The sequence below is a fragment of the Camelus bactrianus genome, chromosome 12 (genome assembly GCF_048773025.1).
Source record: "Camelus bactrianus isolate YW-2024 breed Bactrian camel chromosome 12, ASM4877302v1, whole genome shotgun sequence".
Lineage (NCBI taxonomy): Eukaryota > Metazoa > Chordata > Mammalia > Artiodactyla > Camelidae > Camelus > Camelus bactrianus.
The window spans coordinates 64,079,382-64,103,701 of record NC_133550.1 but is presented as its reverse complement, the minus strand read 5'-3'; the positions used below and the strand labels follow the sequence as shown (position 1 = coordinate 64,103,701).

Sequence of the window (24,320 nt, the reverse complement as noted above, 5' to 3'; positions counted from 1 at the left end):
ATCAGGAGAATATAATCTTACTAAGGCTTATCATTCCTAAAGTATGTTCACCTGTCCTTAACTGTCACACTCTCCTCTACCCTCATTGATATCTATTTTGTTTCCATTGTGATGATGTGCCTTCCCAGTGAGAGAGAAAATTAAGCCAACAGCCAGTGGCAAGTGATCTTTGGATGCAAGGCAGACACATCTTTCTCCTTTACACTAAGGAACAATATATAGTACAAAGTTAGGGCTCTTTATTCAGACAGTAGAGTAAGGCACGGCAAAGTGGGAGGGGTACACACTCCATGGCAACAGAAAGTCTCATAAACGTAAGGTCCTCGGCTTCTGTCAGGCAGACTCGTCCTGGCTCAGGAGAAAGATGTTTTAACTTTATAAAAACAAAACCAGGCAGCCTGGCTCACATGTGAAACGGTGACTGGCTGCATGGTCTCCGGTCAGTCCTGGAAGTGCCGGGTGAGCGCATCCAGCAGCTCTTGCTTCTTCAGCCCACCCTTCAGCCCGTGCACCCTGCAGGCTTCCTTCAGTGTGGGCACAGTGAGCTTACCCAGCGTGCCCCTGCTGACATGGGCCCTCAGCTCCTCTTCAGATACCACCACCTTAGGCCTTTTGCTTCCAGAACTTTCATCATCTGGGGAAACAGGTCGGGTAGGAGTGACTGGAAATGCTACCAGTGGGATCCCAGCTATACTGCACAGGGGGTCTCATATGACCTGGGCTGCAGTTAACCATTTTCCATAAAGCTGTGATGCCTACCTAGAACACCACTGGGAAGATAGGTGTCTTGATAAGGCATCTTTATTTAAATATAAAATAAAAAGTGTATCACATCTAGGAGGAAGTTAAAAGAAGTGAATGCTATCAGTTTATCCAAAACTGCTGATTCCTTTGCATGAGCAAGTCATTCATTCCTTCCTTCTTTGCTCAAAAAGCATTTACAATTTCAAACTACAATACAAAGTCATGGTAATCAAAACAGTATGGTACTGGTCCCAAAACAGACATCAATCAATGGAATAGAATAGAGAGCCCAGAAATGAACCTTCACTTATTTGGCCAATTAATCTATGACAAAGGAGGCAAGAATATACAGTGGGGAAAGGACAGCCTCTTCAATAAGTGGTGCTGGGAAAACTGGACAGCTATATGCAAAAGAATCAAACTAGAGTACTTTCTCATACCCTAAAAACTCAAAATGGATTAAAGACTTATATGTAAGACTTGAAACCATAAAACTTCTAGATGAAAACATAGGCAGTACGCTCTTTGACACTGGTCTTTCCAATATTTTTTGGATATGTCTTCTCAGGCAAGGGAAACAAAAGCAAAAACAAATGGGACTACATCAAACTAAAAAAGCTTTTGCACAGCAAAGGTAACTATCAACAAAACAAAAGGCTGCCTACTGAATGGAAGAAGATAGTTGCCAATGATATATCTGACAAGAGGTTAATATCCAAAATATAAAGAGGGGTGGGTGTATAGCTCAGTGATAGAGTGTATGCTTTGCATGCACGAGGTCCTGGATTCAATCCCCAGTACCTCCATTAAAAAAAAAAAAAATCACAGAATTTAAAAAAAAACAGAAAAAAAACACACCAAAATATACAAAGAACTTATACAACTCAACATCAGAAAAACAAACAACCCAATTAAAAAACGGGCAGAGGACTTCAACAGACAGTTTTCCAAAGAAGGCATACACATGGCCAACAGGCACGTGAGCATCTTTGCTCAACATCACTAATCAACAGGGAAGTGCAAATCAAAACCACAATGAGACATCTTACACCTGTCAGAACGGCTATTATCAAATAACAAGTGTGGAGAAAGGGAACCCTTGTGTACGGTTGGTGGGAATGTAAGTTGGTGCAACCATAATGGAAAACAGTATGAAGATTCCTCAAGAAAATTAAAAATAGAACTACTGTAAAAACCAGCAGTTCCACTTCTAGGTATTTATCTGAAGAAAATGAAAACATTAATTTGAAAAGATATGTGCACCCCTATTTTCACTGCAGCATTATTTACAACAGCCAAGATTTAGATGCAACCTAAGCGCCCATAAATAGATGAATGGATAAAGAAGATGTGAGGGATGTGTGTGTGTATATATATATGTATATGTATGTATGTGTGTGTGTGTGTGTATATATGTATACATATATATGCATGCAGTGGCATATTAGCCTTAAAAAAGAATGAAATCTTGCTATTTGTGACAACATGGATGGACCCAGGGGGTATTATGCTAAGTGAAATAAGTCAGATAGAGAATGACAAATACTGTATGATTTCATTTATATGTGGAATCTAAAAACACAACAAATGAACAAGCATAGCTAAACAGAGTCAGATAACAGAGAACAAACAGGTGGTTGCTAGTGGGGAGGAGTTGGGGTTAGGGAAAAAATAGGTGAGGGAGACTAAAAGGTACAAACTTTCAGTTCAAAATAAGTGAGTCACAGGTATGAAATGTACAGTGTGGGGAATACAGTCAATACTTATGTAATATCTTTGCATGGTGACAGAAGACAACTAGACTTATCATGCTGATTATTTTGAAATGTATAAACATACTGAATCACTATGTTGTGTACCAGGAACTAACACAGTGTTGTGGGTCAACTATATCTCAAAACAAACAAACAAACAAACAAACTCATAGGTAAAGAGAGCAGATTTGTGACTATCAGAGGTGGAGGGTGGGGGGAGGAGGAACTAGGTGACCATAGTCAAAAGGTACAAAGGTACTTCCAGTTATAAGATAAGTAAGTACTAGGGTCAGTATGAACAACATGATAAAGATAATTAACATTGCAGTATGCTTTAAATGAACATTGTTAAGAGAGTAAATCCTAAGAGTGCTCATCACAAGGAAAAAAACATTTTTTTCTCTATTTCTTTAATTTTGTTTCTATATGAGATGATGGATGTTCACTAAACCTACTGTGGTCATCATTTCATGATGTACGTGAAGTGTAATCACTGTGCTGTACACCTTACACTTACACAGTACTGTATGTCAATTATATCTCAATAAAACTGGAAAAAAACAAAACCAAAAATAAAGCAATTTTAGAGCACCTTGTCCAGTACCAAGGTACCATGCTGAATGGTAAGAACATGCAGGCTGAGGAAAATAAACAAGCATATAAATCCCACGTGCGCAGGGGTGACGACCGTGACAGCAGTTCGCACTGGGCACTGGGGAAGTCATTTCTGACGCACAAGGGAGAAAGCACCACGACCACCACCCTCACGTCTCATCGCTCCACATCCTCGTGGGCCTTGTAGGAAAGCAAGCAAATTTGGCTTTCTTTGACCAAAGTCAGCCGAAAGGATTACAACCTAAGCCAGAACTATTCCCAAATGGTGAGGCATTCACAACGTGCTGTCCTGAAAAATATGAGTCACAGTAAAGACACTTTGGGTTCAGTGGTAGGAAAAAGGACAGTCCAGGAGAGAAAATGGTTAAGGCCCCAAACTGGAAGTTCACAGGAAAAAAAGCCCAATAAAACTACATCTCACTCATAACTTTAGGAGAACCGCAAATCAAAACAGCAGCTATTTTACCTCTACCTTTTTTGGTGTGAATATTGTTTTTAAGAAGCATATAAATGAAGTCCAGGATTGGTGAAAGTATAGGGAAACACACCCATCCCTCCTTGAATAGGGTATAAATTGTATCACTTTTGCAGAAGCAAACTGGCAATTCTTAACCAGAATTTTAAATGTCTGTACCTTGACCCGGCAATCCCACTGATAAGAATTTATCCTACGTATCTGCTCACACAAGTATGCAGTGGTGGTTTGTGTTCACTGCAGTATATCCATCAATAAAGGTCTGATTGAATGAACTGTGTGCATCAATCCAATGAAGTACTCTATAGCCTTGTTTTTAAAAATGAGGTAGGTATACGAGTGTGCATATAAATACTCGTCTAACATATATAGCTGAGTAACAAAATAAACTAGAAAACAATGTGAATACTATTCCATGTATGCTGAAGTATGTTTGTATATGTAAATATGTAGGTTTGTATAGAAATTTCTGAAGGGTCATTATAGGATCTATAGGACATTATAGGACATTATGATTCTCTGTGATAGGTCCATAAAGCCAACTTTTAAAAATAACCCACTGAATGTCCACACCCAGCTCCTTACCTTGTTTTCGCTTGGGAACTTGCTCCTCAGGACTGTAACCTGGTGGGTACACAAGTTCCTTAAACTCATCCACCAGGGAGCCCAGTCTTTTATCCATTGCTTCAACCTTGGGCACTAGAAAATAAAAATGAGAAAGATGGCCCGGTGAGTCATAAGCCCTGACTTCCCATCCAGTTCCAACTCTGTGGGGACCAGAGAAGAAAATGCCTGATTGCTAAGACAGCGGGAGGTCGGCGAAGGGTCCACGAGGCAGCTGACTTGGCCACAAAAATATTCGATGAACTCTAACATTCACTAAGGCCCTTTAACAACTGCATTTAACAAGCACTTGCTACAACCAGGCACTCTTCTAAATGCTTTAAACTTACTACTTTTTTTATTTAATCCTCCTAACAATCTCTGGGGTAACTAAATTTGTCTCCCTATTTTATAAAGGTGGCAATCAGAGAGGCTGAGTGATTTTCCTGAGATCAAATGGCTGGGGAGTGGCAGAGTTGAAAACTGGGCTAGATTCTGGGGATTCAAACAAGAGTCTATGCCCTCAGTGCCTGCAGTCTAGTCGGGAGGCGGTAAAAACAATGCAACAGGGCTGGGCAGTGCCATGAAGAAAGGGACTGTGTAGGGCACTGAGGCACAGGAGGGGTCAGGTCAGGAATGACTCTGTGGCACAGTCCGGAGAGCCGAATGTTCTTCCTCAGGCAGAGGCTAGTCAACACAGGAGAAGGCAGAGGGGCAAGAGACAGAGGGTAACACGTGGCTTAGAAGTAGGGTGAGGAGAGCAGGGCCAGAATGAGGCTGGAAAGGCAAGCATGGTGAATATCAGCTCAGAATTAGGGCTTTTCCTGAGAGCAGTGGGGAAACTGTGAAGGGCTATGAGCAGGGGGATGACGTGATTAGATTTACATTTTAGAAGAGCACCTGCCAGCTGTGTGGAGTATAAATTGATGGAGGGTGAGAAGGAAGGCTGAAGCAGTGGGGACAGTGGGGTGTGGTGGGGGCAGTGATGGGACTATAACATGAGAAGGGACAGAACTGGCTGGACTTATTGATGGAGTAAGAGGTGTGGGGGCAGACGAGGGGAGGAGACGGGGTGGCAGGAGTCTTCCCCAAGACCAACAGGGAAAGGGAGCTCTGCAGGAAAGGTAAGATTTTTGTTTCCTCTCTTGTTACCTTACAACTATACAGCCTGTAGAGCTTTTGCCGTGAGCTGTGTCAAGCCAAGGGCAAGGGTGATGAGATGAGTGTCTCAACACTTCCTCATATGACAGTGATGACCAAGCACCAAGGGAGCTCCTGCCCTGTGGTGCACGTATGAGATGGCACAGGGTCACAAACTGAGCTCCTGCCGTGTCAGAAGACCCATGTTCCAGGTTCCAGGGATCTCTGCTAGAGCTCTGGTTCTCAACCTGGGGACTTCTAAAAAGTGCTGATGCACTATTTACACTAGCCACGACATGGAAGCACTCTAAATATCCACTGGCAGATGAATGGATGAAGAAGTTGTGGTATATATATACACAATGGAATACTATCCTGCCATAAAAAAGAATGAAATAATACTATTTGCAGCAACACGGATGGACTTAGAGATGATCATACTAAGTCAGTCAGACAGAGAAAGACAACTATCGTATATCACTTATATGTGGAATCTAAAATATGATACGAGTGAACTTACTTATAAACTAGAAGTAGACTCACAGACATAGAAAACAAACTTATGGTTTCCAGAGGGGGAAGAGGGGGGATATGTTAGGAGTTTGGCAGTAGCAGATACAAATTACTATTTATAAAATAGATAAACAACAAGGCCCTAGTGTTTAGCACAGGGAACTATATTCAATATCTTGAATCTAATAACCTATAATGATAAAGAATATGAAAAAGAATACATACATATACATATAACTGAATCACTTTGCTGTACTCCAGAAACTTACACAACACTGTAAATCAATATACTTCAATTTATCTTTAAATTTTAAAATGAAATAAAATAAATGCTAAAAAGTGCTAACATGCTCAAATCACACCCCCAAAGATTCTGATTTAATTGGTCTGGGATGAGGCCTAAACAGCCAGATTTTTTTAAGTTCCCCAGATGATTCTGCTGAATAGCCAAAGATGAGAACCAATGTGCTTGAAGTAGTGGCATGTCTCAGAATCACCGGGAAGGTGTGTTTAAACCCAGGCTGCTGGGCCCCAATCTGAGTTTCAGATTCAGTCAGCTCAAAATCTGCATTTTTGACAAGTTTCCAGGAGATGGCAGGGCTGCTAGTCCAGGCACTACACTGAGAATCACTGGTGTAGCCAAACGAGGCCACCTGGGAAGAAAACAGAGAAAGATGGGGCCTGAGATCTCCTAGAGGATGCCCATGTTTAGAGGGGAAAGCAGGTCCAGGAAAGAAGTCTTACGGTCACCACAGGCATAGGAGGAAGAGTACAGTGTGACAAAGCCAAAAGAACAAAGTGAAAAACAATTTTGAGTCTTTGATAAGTTATTTATTAAATGAAAGTCCTATCACAGTGTCAGAGAGAAGTGGACACATCTGACTGGAAGTGAGCGAGGGATGTAAAAGAGCTAAGAGTCAAAGGGGTCAGGTGTCTGAGCAGCAGGATATCCAGGGACTGGGCAGCTGCGAGCTCTGGCCAGAGCCCAGAGGAAAGGACAGGGCTGGAGATACAAGTTTGGGAGCTGCGCGCATGCGGCGACACCTGAGGCTGTGGGAGTGGATAACGTGACCAAAGAAAGGAGAGAAGAAAGGGCTGAGAATAGGAATCTGAGTCATTCAAGTTATAGGAAATACTATAGCAGCCAGAATTGTTTTGAAAATAGAGGTAGAAACAGTAGAAAGAGAAAACCAGACTTTCCCTCGAAAGCATAGGGCCGGAAGCCAGAATGCAAGAGGCTGCAGCCCTGGCAAGGAGCAGGGCACGCAGCTGTGGAATAACGGACAGCAACCGTGTTCTGAGCACATCCCGAGTGCCAGGGCCCACACCTTGTTAACACCTGGTAGGAACAAGATCATTATCCCCGTTTTACCAATAAGGGAACTGAGCTTCAGAGAGATTATAATTCCAAGGCCACTCAATTTAGTAAGTGGCCAGATCTGAGATTCAAATCTAGCTACATCTGCTGTTTCCAAAGTCTGTGCCCTTCACCATCTTGCTAGAGACCAGGTGATTTACTTCCTGATGTGCCTGAAGGCCATGAAGGAAGGGATGGGCTGCCTGACCCAAGGGTTCCTCCTCTGCCAGGCCCGCTAATAGCCACCACCACAACACAGGCACAGGAACTCATGCTCAACGCTGGGGCCTTCTGTCCAGGGTGAGAGATTGTTCATAGCTGGGAAGCTAAGCAGGCCAAATGAAATGTTCTGATCTTTTCAACCTCTGTCAAGAGTGTTCATTAAATAGTCTTCAATCTGTTTTCCAGTGGGCATTTACTTACATCACAAAACTTCATGCAATCTCTTATGAAATACATGAGAGAGTCACAATCCAGACTGAGCAGCGAACTCAGAGCGCCCCAGCCGAGGAGGCCAGAAGATCTCCATGCTGGGTAATGAGGTGCACCTTCTGGGGCAGAGCACACCATCTGATGGAGCAGCAGTAAGCACAGTGCTTCAGAGCAAGGACTCTGGGCCAGACTCACTGGATTCTGAACCTAGATCACCACTTAGTACTTAGTGCCTTGGGCAAATCACTCCCTTCTCTGTAAAATAAGGACAGTAACAGCACCTACCTCACAGTCATGAAAAATAAGTGAGTCAACACACAGAAAAGCAGTGCCTAGCACACAGTAAGCACTCAGTAAATGTTACAGTTATTTTTTAAACTTTCACCAACATGCAGTCACAGGTGGCCTGCTTCAGAAACAGGTCTCAGAAGCCTGGCACTTTCTCCTCCTCTCACTGTAGAACCAGCCAAATCTGCTCCTAGGCAATCTAAGCTGGTCTAGAAAATCTCTCAAGCAGAGATGATTTGGACAACAAGGTTAAGTATTTGGAGAGTGCTAGGAAATGCATGCATGTCACTGGGCCAGAGTAAAATCGGTAAGAAACCCTCCCATGAAAAGAACCTCTCGGCTCAGCTCGGCCTCCTTACTTGTCAGGTCCACTGCCTGTTCAGGCTCCATCAAATCCAAAGCCAAGGCCTCCAGGTTCCTGAAGTGCTGCTGCAGCACTGGGTTCTCAAAGCTGTCACTTCTGTTAAAACAATAACAGTAACATGAATAAATTAAAAAATAAAAATGCAAACATTTAAAAAATAAAATAATAAAATTAAATAAACCCAACTGAGATAGCGCAGGTCCAAAGTCAGCTGAGAAAAACAAACCAAGTAAAACTGTTGGGAATCGTATCACATGAGCCACCTTCTCTCACTCCACTTTTCAATTTATTGTCTGATGCTAGAGATTCACAAGCTAATTTAAAAGCAAAACAATACGTGCTCAGCTGTCACTGGAAGCTGCAGGCAGAGAAGAAAGAGAGGAGGTAGGGCCAGGTCAGTACCGAGAAAAGACGAAGGAGGGATGGTGGGAGGCGGGGAGATAATGAACCTGCGTACTCGTTCTTCTCATTCTCGACAGCAACGTGAGAGTAAAAAGAGAAAGAATCCAGAGTCATACAGTCCTAGACTTGAATCCTGGCCCCAGCTCCTAGCTGGGTGAGTCTGGGCAAGATGCCTCACTCCTCTAGGCCTCAGTTTTTTCATCTGTAAACAGGCACCAAAACTTCCAGGGTTCTTTCAAGGTTTTTATGAAGAATAAATGAGATACTGTTGGAATTGTATCTAGAACAGTGCCTGGCACATGGCAGAATCTTAACACTTCCATTTGCTCAGTAAAGGACTACACCAGGAGATTTCCTGTGGAAGAGGAAGGTCACTTTGCCCAGAGGTAGGCAGAGATAGGGAAGCACCTTAGAGACAAAAGATGGAATGTGAAAAAATTCTGTCTGCTGTCCCTTTACGCAGGTTCTGAGAAATGGTCTATGTATATGTAAGAGGAAACTACTTGAATTATATAGTCAGTCTTTTAACCCTGTGACAATTTACATTGGATTTACTTGCTGTTACTCACTGTGTGACAACCACCAAAGAGAAGGCCAATGAAGAATCCTCTTCTGACTGCTGCTTTTTGAGCCTGCTCAACTAACCTGGCTTTCTAAAGACAACAGGTCAACCAGCTGTAAACACTTAGCACAATTCCAGAGTCTTCAATGTAAAACCTTCCATTCTCTGTATAGCTTTTAAAAAGTAATAATCTATCAGTTAACAGAAAAGAGTAGAATCATTCTCTGGGTCTATGCTTAACTCAAACTTCCAATCAGACTTTCAACTCAGGAGGCAGTTCCTGAAGAAAGCCTGTGAATGACCTGTTACTCACCTGTATTTGAAGCGGAGCTTCTGAACAATAGCCTTCATCTTGTCTACCTGCTCTGGGTTTGCCATGACTTTTTCAGTAAAGGGTACCTTCCGTCTGTCATCAGCAAAGGGCAAGAAAATGAGCTGGAAGCCTGAGGAAGAAATATAATGTTTTTGGAGATTTGACTTAACAAAAGGTTTCAGTCACTGAGTTGTTATTTTTCTCTCAGCTCCAGTTCACCCTTCAGTGTCCTGTGATGGTGGGGCTGGGACCCTGCAGGCCCCAGGTCTCCTTTTCCAGCTGATTCCTGTTGGCATCTACCTAGCAGACTCCCTTTGGAGTCTCCAGAGGGAGACCAGAAAGCAGGAGTGCTCCTTCTCAGACACTCCCTGTTCCTGCCAGTGCTGCCCTAGCCAGGCTCCAGCCTCCAGCTTTTTCGATACACCCAGAGCCAGCTAGACAGTGCGCCCTCCCCAGAGGGCTATATCCCAGCTCCATCAGGCCCTCCTCTGAGCTTCAGCCTCTCCCCACTTTTTTCTCCCATCTTCCACCATATACTAATTGTAAGGGTCATCAGGCTGATCTTGTTCTGCTGACTGGTTCTAGAAAGAACAAGAAAATATAGGAAAAATATAGAGACTGGGACCAAGTGCTGGTGCCAGGTGAAGAGCCCTTGTTGGCAAAGCCAAGGGCATGGAGCAAGAGGAAGGAGCAAGTCTCTTAGCTCGCCCATGCCCTAATGTCTCCCTCTGGCACCTACTATTGACCGAGAGCCAGCAGACAAAGGAGAAACAGTGTTTGGAGAGTCTCTGCCTCATCAGCACAGAGCCGAGAGAAGAACTGACGTCCAAAGCTGTTCCTAAGCATTCTAATGACCAGGGTTAGAAATGTAATACATTCAAAGAGTCCCTTTATAATTTTTATTAGCATAGCTAAAGAAGGAAGACTACCGCTTGTTGGCTACTTTGTGCTAGACATTTATATGTTTATTATAAGCTTACTTCAAATGTGAAGCAACCTTGAGAGAAAGATGTTCCAGAATTCTCATCTTTGCAGGTAAGGAATATAAATAGAAAAGTTAAATTATTTGTCCAAGCTGACCAGCTAACAAGTGACAGAGAAGGGCCCGAAACAAAAACAAAGTGAGCTTTCAAGCACATAAGCATAAGACAAAGTCAAGTCTGACTTCAAAACCCAGTCATTCCACTATACCTCACTGCCTTGGCATACACAGGAGATCAACCAACCAACCAACCATTAAACATTACAAGGGTGCCAAACAATGGCTTTAGTAAAGAATGTGTCAGCAGTGAGACTCTATGAACTTATGTCAGTAACCTGCAAACAGTCCCTGTGCAGTCAATTCTCAACCCTGGCTGCAGAGCTGCCTTGTACAGTTGTGCATGCTGTGTACTGCACAATCATATTTGACAGCCTTACCCAGCTGTTCATCAAATTCACCTGTGCAACCCAATAAATACACATTTCCCAGGCCTCATTCCTGGAGACTCTGGTTCAGCAGGTCTGAGTTGGGATCCCATGAGTGACTCCAAAGCCTGAGCATGGTTCAGAACATTGAAACTATCTTTTCCACATACCTGGGGGAGTCACCTGAATTTTCTGGTCATCCAGTACCTCTTCCTGTGGCATCAAGGCCACAAAACAAGGGGGGGTGTTCTGCCGGGGTGTGTATCTGCACACTGCCATGACCTCCTTCTCCAGACACTTGGTGAGTAGAGCACTGAACAGAGTTGAGCTCCCTAGAAAGCAAATGTCCAGGGGTCTACATCATAAAGGGATCTCCTCCTTTCTTCCCTCTTAGCCCATGTTATAAGCCTATAGTTTCTTTTTCATTTTCTTAAAAGTACTTAGGTAAGAGGTGTGGACCCAGAGCTGAGGGGAAAGTGTGGGTAGCAGAGGCATAGAAAGGAAGGAGAAGGAAAGGAATAAGAGACTAGACACCTCAAATACTCCATTTAGGACTGTGAATTTTTAACATCAGCTTGCTTTTACTATTATTTGGCTAATGACATAAGCCCCAATGGCTATGAAAACCAGACAGGTCAGACCTGGGGGGTTCATTAGCTACAGCACAAAGGAATCCAGGTCTGGAAAGCACAAATAAACACAATGGCCAAGTTCATATCATTTTTCATTGCTGACACTAGGGAAGAAGCTGGGTTTGTTTTTTGTTTTTCCCAAACTCTCTATCTGATGCCTCAAAGAAAGAATTCCATGGCAAGCAAGTTTTAAAAATGCTAATCCATTTCCCCTCCTGGACATTCACAATCCCTATCAGTGTATTATAGGTCCTAAAGAAATCTCTTTAATTTTGCTTAGTCTCACATTTCCAAAACTCATTTGAGCATGAAACACTTTCCAAATACCCATTAACACATCCTATACAGTTTCCAGCAGCCACTTAGGAAATGCTGCTCACTAAATTGCCTTTGGCATTACTCATTCATTTACCCTAGATCTAAGCCACTCACCATTTACCAGGGACTCCTCGGGGTACACGAACAGGGAAGGCCTCAGGTAATGGTGCTTCTTCAGCATTACCAGGGGCTTGAAACCGATGAGAATCAAACCTGGTTCATCAAACCGTTTAAGCTCTTCCGTTTCCTCTTTCTCTAAGACAATCTGACGTTCCCCATAGGTCTATAGGAGAGGAACAAGCACCACATAGCGAGGCTACTCGGAGATGCAAAATGGTTGCCATGTGACACTAGCAAGTTAAAATCAGCTTTCTTCTAAGGAGAGGAAGAGGGCTTACCAGCGACATCTTCCTCCTACCACCAGGAATTAACATTTATTGAATGCCAGCCAGGCACTTCACACTTGTCACCCAATTTATCATCTGTAACAATCCCAGGCAGTAGATGTTAAAAACTCTGTTTTACAGATGCGTGAACTGGGGGCTCAATAGTTAGTCACTTGCTCCAGGTTATACAAGCAAATTGGACTTTGAACTAAACTACATCTGTCTGGTGCTAAAGGCCATGCTCTTCAAGCATTTATTCCTCCCCTCGTTTAACATGCACTAAATCCTCAGCATCATCCCTGACACACAAAGGATGCTCAAACCTTACCTATTTATTGAGAGGACCTATGTCAGGTACTCTGCTAGGTCTCAGTCAGTGTGGGAGGCAGACACACACACACACATACTACTTCCAAACTTTAACATTTGCATTTTGATTCTAAATATGCAATTAGTTTAACAGAGTCAAATTTGAGCTTTATGAAGAAAAAACAGAGCCCTCAAGATTTTCTGTAGGCACAATGGATCAAGAAAGAAACTCAATAACCAGAAGAGCTACTGCCTATGAACAGGCCAACAGGAAAAACTAATTACTTCCAAAAGGGAAGAGGAAATTTCTTGTCTTCTTCTTCCAAAAATTAGGGCAAGACACTCTGGCCTGAAATTTGTGCTCCAAAACACATCTCATGGGTTGAATCAACATAATATTTTATTTTAGTCACTTAGTTGATCCTTCTAGGTCCCAAACTTACACAAAATCTCAGATTCTCTCCCACATTTCATATCATTAAAAAGGAAGGATGACTCTTTTGATTTTAATTTTAGGTATCAAATCCCTCTGCAGATTGAACAAAGGTGAGAGGAAGAGGAAAGATAATGTTCTGCACTCTTAGTGTGTCTTGCAGATTAAGAAAGGCACGTGTGTATCATTTCAAAGCACAGAATACATTTTGGTTTAGGAAAAAAAAAAATCTGTCCCTAAAAAAAAAAAGTGCACTACACACCCAACACACTTACCCTTGCTCGTCTCCCTAGTTGACTGTACAACAGTTTCTGCTATTGTACTGAGCAAGGAATTAGACTGTTAAGACTCAGAGCAGCATGTGCTGAGCGACCAAGAGCTAAAGTTTTCACTGACATCTCTTTCAAATACTGGCTCTGACACTCAGGTTCTCAGGGCATTACTGATCTGGATGCCATATTCCAAAAAGAAATAACAACAGCATGGCTAGAAAGATGCACACATGAAAGTTATTTAACTGGTTAGGCTGACTGATACCGATATCTATATCTCCCCTCCCTTTTAACTCTTCAACGGGACAAAATTCAGTAAGAAAGCAGACCTACCTGAGCCCTCTTGGTGTCGCTAGGCAAAAGCAAACTGCCTGTATTTACATTAAATGTCCGGGTCTTGGTTTTCACTGGTTCATTTGTTTCCCGATAAAGCCTCACTGGAAGAGGTCTGAAAGCCTTCTGGACCAAATTATAAATGCCGACAGTGAGCACTACATCTTTGGTAAGCTTAAGCTTCAACCTGAAGGAGAGAAACATTTTTTAAAATCTGTACTAAAAGATTATACTTTCCTATCTAAAATTCCTTCGTGGCACCCAATCTCTAATTTGTTTAATTCTCTCCAATAGTCCAAGCTCTTCAAATACAAATATAAAGCATTTTAATAATATAATAGAGTGGGGAGGGTGTAGCTCAGTAGTAGAGTGTGTGTTTAGCACGCATGAAGTCCTGGGCTCAATTCCCAGTACCTCTATCAAAAAAAAAAAAACTAGGGTGAGGGTATAGCTCAGTGGGTATGCGTAGCAATGCAAGAGGTCCTGGGCTCAATCCCCAGGACCTCCATTAAAAAATAAACAAAATGAATATATGTATGTTCATGTATGACTGAAGCATTATGCTGTACACCAGAAACTGACATACTGCAAACTAACTATACTTCAATAAAGAAAATAAAAAAAAAAAAAACTAATTCCCCCAACAAAAAAATAAGTAAGATTTTTTTAAAAACCTAATAATAAATAAATAGACCTAATTACCCTCCCTCTCAAAATAATAATAATATAATTGGGTTCTCTATAATACATCTGAGGGTCTACACCACAAAAAAGCTTCAGAATATACTGCTAACTACTTAAAATAATGATAAAGAATGTACTATAATAAAAATAATAATAACTTTTAATTGAGCCATACATCAAATCACTTTACAGCTATTCTCTCATTTAAACATAATAACCCTGTAAGTTATTATATGCTATATTATACTATATTATATGCTATTTCTGTTTGTGTAGTATATTTTGCCTCTTCTTTCAACAATGAAACCACAATTTTTCTTTGGGACCCACATTTCCCCCCCCTGCAGTTTTGGGAAAATGTTCATCAGGGTGCTATACCCTCCCCTGGCCAAATGGTGGGCACATCTGGCCCAGGCTCAAGCCATCAGACTTATTCTCCTGAGATTCTGGGTCTCAAGCAGTAAGCAAGGAAGCACATGACTGGAGGGGATGTTGCTGACAGAAGTAACCCAAAGACACTGTCATTAATGTCTAGACCTAGACAAGAACCTAGATACCTGGTGCCACCCTGGTTCCTACACTACCTACCCTGTTCAGGATTCTGTTTGAATATGCTGAAATTAGTCAAGAGTCAGTTTCTGTTACTTGCCACCAATAATCTTATTATTGTCCTTTTTAAGATGAAAACACTGAGGCTCAGAGACATTATCTAACTTGCCCAAAGACATACGACTAATGAAAACTGGTATTCAAATTCAGGTATGTCTGATTCAAAGCTCATGTACTTTTCCATTATGACATATTGCTCCAGAATATTTATATCAATATTATAAGCAGCAACAGGACCTCTTGTAAATGTGTTTTATAATAATGACAATGTGCAAAAATATTTACCATGTTATAGTGTGAAAAAAAGCAGAACACAAAAATAACCTGTGCTACACATTCCTTTCAAGCACACACGGAACATTCTCTAGGACAGACCATGTGCTGGGCCACAAAACAAATCTAAATACATCTAAAAAGACTGAAGTCATACAAAGTATGTTCTTTAACCAAAATGGAACTAAGTGGAGATCCACAATAGAAAGAAATTCAAGAAAACCCCAAATATTTGTTGTGGAGATCCACAACAGAAAGAAATTCAAGAAAACCCCAATTATTTGTCCAAGAAGACAAAGAAGAAATCAGAAGGGAAATTTAAAATGATGTTGAACTAAATGAAAGTGAAAATACAACATATCAGAAAGTATAGGATGCAGCTAAATTAGTGCTCAGAGGGAAATTTAAACTCCTTTATCCCCAAAGATTAAGTCTTAAATTAATAATCCAATCTTCACTGTTGTGGAATGTTTAGTAGTAAGTATTTACTTTAAAGAAGAGAACATGCTTAAATAAATTATAGCTAATACAAAGGTATATTGGTTCACACCGTAGAAAGAACACTGGTTTGGGACAGGAAATTTTAGGTTTCTGGAACAAGGACCTAGTATGGCTTCAAGTCAATTTGGTAAAGTATGATTGCCCACAGACGAGTATTAGTAACAGAGGGACATTACTAACAACACTACCCATTTGGTAACTTCCTACTTAAACTATTCTGGATTACTAGGTGATAAACTCAGTTGCCTAAAGGCTGCTGAAGGAGAACTGACAATAAACGTAACTAATTTAGAAACCGCACAATCTGCAAAGTAATTTTTTTAAATTGTTGTGCCCTCTGTATTTTAGTATCCTGAGAAAAAGCACTCTTCAATGTCCACTCCAGCCTCAGGCTTCAAGTGACCTTGGTTCTATTTCTGAACCAAAAGGGCAAATCCATTACTCCCCCAACCCCATTTAAAATTTTTTTTAATTTTTAATTTCTTTTTTTGAGGGGGAGGTAATTAGGTTTATCTATTACTTCTGGTGGAGGTAATGGGGATTGAACCCAGGACCTTCCATATGCTAGACATGCACTCTACCTCTTAGCCAACCCCATTTTAAACTTTCACATATATAAACTAAGGTGTCTTTCGACCTTGAAAATGTCATAACTCTAAGTTAAGATAGTTATAGGATAACATCATGTGGTTTATGTCACACCGTGGCCAGGAAAAAAGGCGAGCCCACAGCCCAAAACAAGCTGCTTAATACATTTAACTTCATCTGAAATGGTTTAAGGTTAATAAGTGTTACTGATGGTTTCAGATTGCCTCAAAGGGTTGTCTTTATAGATTAAATGAGATAACTATTATCCTAGGACAGTGCCTGGCATATAATACCTATGCAATAAAATAGTTCTATCATTTTATTATAGCACGAATAAGTATAATAATGTTCTAGGCCTTAGGCCTGAGGCAGTTAGTTCTCAAACAGCTCCAACTTATTATTATTCATATCAAGTATCCTATAACAACTCTTTCACAAAATAATAAGACTAGCCAACATTTATAATTACTATGTGTGTCAAGTACTCTGCGTAAATTATCCCATTTAATCATCACAGCAATCCTATAAGGAGGTACCATTTTTACTTCCATTTTACTGAGGCTCAGAGAAGTTAAAAAATTTACCCCAGGTCACACAGCAGAGAGGCCGGGACTATAATCCAAGCCAATATGATTCCAGGACCTACTTTAACCACTATTTTACCCTTCCTGCCACCCCAACCAAAATGTGTAGATAGTAACAATATTCCACTATTTCAGGAAGGGGAAAAGGTGACAGGGTGTGTGTTTGAGGAAAGAGAAATAGTTCCTCGGGGGAAAAGGAGAGCAATGACAAAATTGTAACTGTAGCACTGTGGTGCTTCAGTTTCCTTAAAATAATCTTATGGGTTTTCTAGTAGAATTGTCAGTAATCTCTTGAAAACAGCTCAAAAACTACCAATGGTCACATTCCTCTATTGAGGAAACTAGCCTAAAATGAAAACTTGATGGTCTTTAGGAAGAAACAGTGAGGAGGCCTTAGGGTTCTAATGTCAAAGCTCTCTAAAAGAAGATAATCCAACCATCTGGTTCCTCCTAGTCTCAAGCTTGTAAGAAATTAGAGTAACTCAATTTTAACAACAATGATAATAACTAAAATTTACTAAGTTTTTGCTCTATGCCAGGTACTATCGTTATCCCCAATTTAGAGAAGAAAACAAAGAGTACCCTAGTGAATGCAACTGAGGATACTATTGGGCCACAACTGTTTACCCCAAAAGAGTGGAGAGCTATGTTACTTTGGAGAAATAGCACGCCAGCTCTTTCCAGAGATAGAGAAGCAAACAGCTTGTGCTATCTTGAAATAAAGCAAGTTTTTTAAGAGTGCGTGAACAGTTAAGACAGTGGTACAGCTGAGAGATAAGCAGCCAGGGAGGTCAAAGCCACTCGTTGCTTAGATCAGTCAGGAGCCTTGTGGGCAGCTGACCCAGGCTTGGTGCACACCTGTAGAGCACGCGCTTCCTGTTCTCCTTGGCGCGAACCTTCCTCAACAGGTCTTCGAGCTTGCTCGACTCCTCAAAGTGAACCCCTATGTCCTCATCCTCTGCTATGCTGATAATATCTCTGTAGAACAAGGATATGTCAAAGCCCCCACGTTTCTTTAGGTGCATCAAGTCAAGGAAGATACCTGGGGCAACGATAAATAAGAGTGAGGGAAAACAATTTTCAGCAAGGGAGAATCTTTTTTCAGTTGAGTTCAAGTATGCTTTTAAAAGCTCCCAAAGAACTAGATTGATTATTAACATTTTTTTACTACTTAGAAAGTGGTTAAGGGAATCAGCTACTCTAATGACTTCATACAACTTATTCAAATAACCACCATTCGTAGCAACATAAGTAAAGAAAAGCTCCCTCTGACAGAGCCCTTCAGACAGCTGATGGCCTAGCCATTTTCAGCGGGAATGTTAGAACAGGTTTACTTTATTCTTTCATTTCATCCTGAAGAGTGAAAAACGAATACCTGACAGCAGCTATAAAGACGCAATAAAATTGAGTAACAGTTTAAAAAGAACAAGGAAAATGCTGACCTGTGTCACGGAGATCCCCGGCTTTGGTCCTGGCCCGGCTGGCTTTGGCACTGTCACCTCCGTGCGGGTCATCTTCATTGGTGAACAGCATGATCCTCTTATAGCTCATCTTGAACTGGACATTGCTGAAGAGGTTGGCACAGACCCACAGCACTTCACTCAGTGAGTAGTCAGATCCATGGCCAATTAAGTCTTGGAAATGCTTCTTCCCCTTCGGCCCCTTAAACTGGTCAAGCTCAAGGACTCGTTTAGCACCTGATCAGAGATGGGGGGGGTCAAATGGGCAGAAAAGTCAGAACAGCATCGGGGGCCACCGTTACAAGACTAACAGAAGGGCCTAGGGTCTCTTTCTCATCCAGAGCTGTTTAACCCGTATAACGAAAGTCCACGTCCCAGTGAGAACCCCTGTCCGCAGGAAAGTACACTCCGAGTCAAGATGTCATCTGCATCCTTCTCTGCAACCCTCTTTGTGCAGGGTAATGACCTTCTCACGTAAGGGAAAAGCTGATCTTAGGACACTACTGACCTGGACTATCCAATTCCTGTAAGACGTAAATATTTTTGAAATTCACTGAATTTTTGTCCTTCTTGGTACCATAGAACACCACCGCCAAAAGATCTCGATCACTGCTTATGATCTTATTGGTGTACACACTCTGGATACACTGAAAAAAACACAAATAAAAATTCAGTATTTAACTACTTACCACTAAACTTAAGCCCCATAAGTGCCTGACACATAGCAGGAGGCTCAATGTATATTTGCTGAATTTGTACGTGGCATTAGAATAAGGCATGACCCCTACCTTCAGGAAACTCACACATCAGTGAGAGGGATGGTCATTTACATAATGTACAACAAAAAGCAGAGTGTGCTTAAGTGTATAACAGAAGCATAAGCAGTCTCTACCATGAGAAATCAGAGAATTAAAAATATGGATATACTCAGGAAGGAAACTCTGCTATATGGAAATCTTAAAAAAAAACCCAAAAAAAACCCAATACTAAGATCACAAAATCTGGATGTGAGTCCCACTGATCTCACTTACTTAATTGGCTGAGTTTCGACAAGCCACTTGATCAATTTAAGTAGCTTGATACCAAGAAACAAAATTTACATATATAAAATAATTACATATACAAAAGGTTTAAGCTAATGTTCAGTATAAATAGCCTGAAAATAAGTCTGTATCTAGTCTATACTAACAGCATCTTTTGAAATAAAATTTGCCTAGTTATACAATTAAAGACATCAGTATTCCAGGAAAGTTCTATCTACCCATTTAAACTAAAGCCAGCATCTGGTAAACCAACGTCTCATAAGAAGTGGTCGGTCCTGAGGGCCTGTAATTCTGCAGGCACTGACAAAATTAAGTTTCTGATTCTGCAAAGCTGAGGAATAAACCAACCATGGTGACCCCTCCTCCATGTCCTGCTTGAGACTCTACTTGGCCTCCCTCCATAGCAATTCTCTCCTTAAGTAGAACATACGGTACGTCTTGTCACTGACAGTAATCTTCATTGCAAGTAATCATTTCTATAAATATTTTAATTCAGTCTTTGAGCAGTCTACAAACTTTTACAAAAATTTCTCTAATGCCTGAAGATGTTGAGCATCTTTTCATGTGCTTGTTGGCCATTTGTGCATCTTTAGAAAAATGTATATTCAAGCCTTCTGCCCATTTTTAAATTAGGTTGTTTGTCTTTTTGTTGTAATAATCTTTTTCAATCACAGGTACTACCCAACTCTCAAATATCATTTACAAAAGGACTCATTTCCACACCGTGACTGCTGGAACTTCCTTTCTTCCTTTACAGTCTCATCTCCATAGAAAGAGGAGCCCACTTCTACTACCAGGGCTAACGCAGAAGGTGGGAGTAATGTATTCCTAAGGTTGGAAGTTCAGACCCAGAATAAAATGAGCCTGTTCTCCAACACTGCTACGCTTTCTCAGCTGCAAGTATAGTAGCCATCCTGGGAGGCTAACCACCATTTATCATTCCAAACTTTTCAAAGAGTCCATATTTTTTAAAGTGGTATTAATACTTTTTTTTCTCTTGGTTTGTTTTTTAAACTAAATAAAAGGTAATCTTACCTGGATGCTCATGTCAAAAGGAGTCAACTCATCTTCACCCTGAGAGTCAAACATGGCCCTAGAAGCATCAACCAAAAAGATCAAACTATCTCTTCCTGAATATTTATAATCTCCTATGGGGAAAAAAAAGCGGAAGGAAATATTTGCCCTTGTGTTCATATTTATCATGTTTATTACTCAAATAAAAGAAATAAGAGAATAGCTCATTAAGCAAAATTATAACCTGATGAATTATTATAAAGTGAACACCCTTAAAACCACCACCCACACAGGAAACAATCTTGCCAGTCACCGCAGAAACCCCTTCCCTGTCCCCTCCCAATTATAACATCCACCCTCCTCCCAAGAGTAACCACTATCCTGACTTTTAGTAAACACTTCCTTATTTTTCTTTACAGTTTAATCATCCAAGTGGACATCACTAAACACTGGTTTTGACTTAAAAAAAAAGTATTTAAAGCCTCTTAATCTATAGATACCTCCTCCATCTTTTGTCTCTTATTTATTTGCTGAAGAATCAGGATATTTTATCATGTAGCCCTCCACCTCCCGGATTTTGCTGACTGCATGTTTTTGGTGTAGATTAACACAGTCCTCTGTCTTTCCTACTAGGGACCTACACAGTCTTCATCAGATTCAGGTTTTCCTTTTTTTTTCTGGCATGATTACATGATAAGCAACGTTCAGTTTTTCATAAAAAGGAATATACAATGTCTAGTTGTTCCCATTTGTGACATCGTTGCTTCCTAATGCAATAAATTTACTTATCCATCTTTTCTAAAGCAATACAGCAATATGTGTCAAGAGCCTTCAACAAAAATTCTGCCTTGATCCAGTGAATTCTATCTCTTAAGAAAATAAGATATGGAAAAACCCTCATGCAAAAATTTCCACAGTATTGTTTGTTAAAACAAGAAATCGAAAATAACTAAAATGTCCAATAGGAAGTAGGCTGAACAAATTATAGCACAATTAAAATGAGTTATAAAGACTATATATGTAGTACATGGAGAAATATATCTATAATACAGTAAGGAAAAAAGGCAGAGCACAAAATTATGTATGTATGTCTAAAATTCTTTTTGAAGATGATGTGAATTTTGAAGGTGTAAATTAAAATGGAAAACTTTATATGCACCATGATTACAACTGTATAAAAAATCATATACAAGCAAAACCAGACATATACAGTTAGGAAATATGTAGAATGAAAGATATATGCAGGAAATATGCAAAATGCTAGTAGTGGTTGTGTTAGGGTGGTTGATTATATAGATTACAGTAAATTTTCTTTTATTTTTTATATTTCCTATGTTTCTCACTTAATAAAAACCACTTTAAAAATTTCTACCTAGGTGAGTTGTATTCCATTACATACATATATATGCTGCATCTTCATTATCTATTCAACTATTGATGTGCACTTAGGATGCATCCATATCTTGGCAATTATAAATAATGTTGCTGTTAATATCAGGGTGTATGTATCTTTTTGAATTAATTCTTATTTTGTGGTTGGCTTTATTCCTTTGATAACCATGTAAGTTTAAAAAGCTAAAGCTCTAAATGTTCTTAAAAACAATGAACACTACATATATGTAAATTTAAAAATATGTGTGCAGTAAAAAAATTTTTTAAAAAAAGAAATGAGCTATAAAGCCATGAAAGACATGGAAGAAACTTAAAAAGACATATTACTAAATGAAAGAAGCCAATCTGAAAAGACTAAAAACTGTACGATTCCAACCAAATGACATTCTGGAAAAGGCACAGCTACAGAAACAATAAAAAGATTGTGGTTTCCAGGGGATTAGGGAGAGGGAGGGAGGGAGGGAGGGAGGAATGAATAGATGGAGCACAGGGGATTTTTAGGGCAATGAAATTATTCTTTATGATACTATAGTGGTGGCTACATGTCATTATGCATTTGTCAAAACTCATAGAATGTACAACGTCAAGAGTGAACCTTAATGTAAACTATGGACTTTGGTTGATAATAATGTGTCCATGTTGGTTCATTGATTATAACAAATATGTCACACTGATGAGGGATGTTGAGGGTCAGGGAGTATATATGTGTGGGTGGGGGAGCTATGTGCGAACTCTGTATTTTCTGTTCAATTCTGCTCTGAACCTAAAACTGCTCTAAAAAAATTAAGTATATTAAATTTTTTTTTAATTTCTACCCAGGACTTAAATTAACCAGCATGTAGATTATATTCACCCCTTATTTCTCTTTCTTTATCCTCTGTTACTATATTGCCTGAACATATATTCCCAAACCTGGAGGCTATGATGAGGGAATGACTCTTGTAACTGTGTTGCTCATGTTTACTCTTTGTTTGCTGCAGTTATTGTAGGGTGAAAGCATTTCTATACTGAGGTCCTAGAATGAGGAAAACTACTTTCCTTGAGTGAGGAAGGGTCTTACCTGAGCCACCTAAGGTGACCAAGGATACCAAAGTCTAGAGTCACTTATTGGAGCTTAATCTACCAGTGCTCAGCAAAAGTTTAAGGCTAGGAATGTCCCATAGACTAAAGTAAGACCTGACTAGAAGAGCCTAGGGTAGATCTGCAAAATTTAAAGAGAGGAAAGTATTTGAGATTCTCTGAGGAGTGAAGGGTAAGCCATGAGACAGCAAAGGTCCCTCAGCAGAGACAGGCAGGCAAAGTCTTTCCTCCACACACAGAATGGTAGATGTTAATTAAAGTCACTTACCTAAACCTGCTTCAAGGCCCTCCTCTTGTTCTTCTTCTTCTTCATCACCCTGGTTTTTGTAATAAGACTCCCACCCTGACATATTGGTTCCTGCTCACTAGATGTAAGAAAGTTAAGATCAGTAACAAGCAAATTTGAACCGAAAAATTATCGACTCTTAGGCTACTATGAGATCTGTCCCAAAGGCTCGAGTTACTGGTGAGAAATGTGGATGCTGGATCCTGCTGCTTGGAGAGCTTGGTAATTGAGATGCAGAGGTAAATGGGTATGGGCGTCTTTCCAGAAAGCAGCCTCACCTTAGCTATCCCTTAAGGACACTTCAAGGTAAGTGGCCCGGGGTGTGCCGGGGCAGCCTGACCTGGAGGTCCAGTCCGGCCTCTGTCATCATCTGGACTTGACGGATACCCGGTCTGGGGTATTCTGTCCTTTAGCGGACCCACTTATTCTCATCCCGCCCCCAAATCTCCAACTCCTCAGCCAGGAAAACCCAGTGGGGTCTCAAACATAGGTGGTCCTCCAAGACTGGGTGCCGCCTCCCTCCGGAGGAAAGAGCTGGGACAGAGGCTGTCTCCACCCCTCGCGTCCACGCACTTCTGGCTTACGCTGCCCGGCGGCGAGGCTACGGGGACGCGCAAGATTGAGAAGGCAAAGCCGAACGACGCCAGCCCCTACGAGCAAACAACAAACAGAACGCAGCCCCTCCCCGCCTACCTTGGGCGCAAGTAAGAGATCAATTTGGGCAGAAGGCGGGGCGCCGCTCGCTTCCAACAAATGCCCCTTACGTCATCACGCACAGCGCGAACCTTTCCCGTCCAGCTGGCACGCCCACATCCACATGCGCTTTCCACACCCGTCCCCCACTAACGCCACCCAGCCGGCGAAGGCTCGCCCCCTCCCGCGAAGCCCCGCCCCTCGCCGCCCGTCTGGATGGCATGCACATGCGCGAGAGTACATCCCTGCCCCCGCCCCCCTCCCCCTCTTCTGTGAGGACCCTGCCTGTCCCGGCTCTGTCACCTCACAGTAGTCGTTGCCGGTGGCGGGTGCGGGGGCGCGAGCTGCGCAGGGCGGCCTCTCCCCCATCCTTCAGGCCGGGCCCGGGCTCGATCTCCCCGGTCCCTCCGCTCCCTGCCCCCGTCGGGTACGGGAAGGTCCAAGCCGCTGCCGGGTGCCTG

At 41.4% G+C, this 24,320-nt stretch overlaps 1 protein-coding gene across 5 annotated transcripts; it reads right to left on the bottom strand.

Moving 5' to 3' along the window:
• Positions 1 to 217: 217 nt before the first annotated feature.
• XRCC6 (X-ray repair cross complementing 6) lies at positions 218 to 24,300 on the bottom strand. Of its 5 annotated transcripts, none has more exons than XM_010960230.3 (13): positions 24,163 to 24,300; positions 23,149 to 23,245; positions 20,430 to 20,542; positions 18,860 to 18,998; positions 18,334 to 18,588; positions 17,750 to 17,933; positions 13,653 to 13,839; positions 12,034 to 12,202; positions 11,140 to 11,301; positions 9,563 to 9,692; positions 8,281 to 8,381; positions 4,174 to 4,287; positions 218 to 634 (listed from the first exon to the last, which is right to left on the bottom strand). In XM_010960230.3, the coding sequence occupies exons 2-13, from the start codon at positions 23,228 to 23,230 to the stop codon at positions 441 to 443; spliced, it is 1,830 nt and encodes a 609-aa protein (XP_010958532.2). In that variant the 5' UTR covers positions 23,231 to 23,245; positions 24,163 to 24,300; the 3' UTR covers positions 218 to 440. The 5 variants fall into 5 exon arrangements, with proteins under 5 accessions (XP_010958532.2, XP_010958530.2, XP_010958531.2 ...); XM_010960228.3 differs by lacking the exon at positions 24,163 to 24,300 and adding an exon at positions 23,860 to 23,993; XM_010960229.3 differs by lacking the exon at positions 24,163 to 24,300 and adding an exon at positions 23,740 to 23,875.
• Positions 24,301 to 24,320: the final 20 nt, after the last annotated feature.

Coding starts and splice junctions, on each gene's coding strand:
- XRCC6 (XM_010960230.3), bottom strand. CDS start 23,230: ATGTCAGGGTGGGAGTCTTATTACAAAAACCAGGGTGATGAAGAAGAA. Junction 13,840..17,749: donor AGGAAGCGCGTGCTCTACAG/GTGTGCACCAAG, acceptor TCTCTCCTTCAG/GTTGAAGCTTAAGCTTACCA. Junction 9,693..11,139: donor AATTCAGGTGACTCCCCCAG/GTATGTGGAAAA, acceptor TTTCTTCCTCAG/GCTTCCAGCTCATTTTCTTG.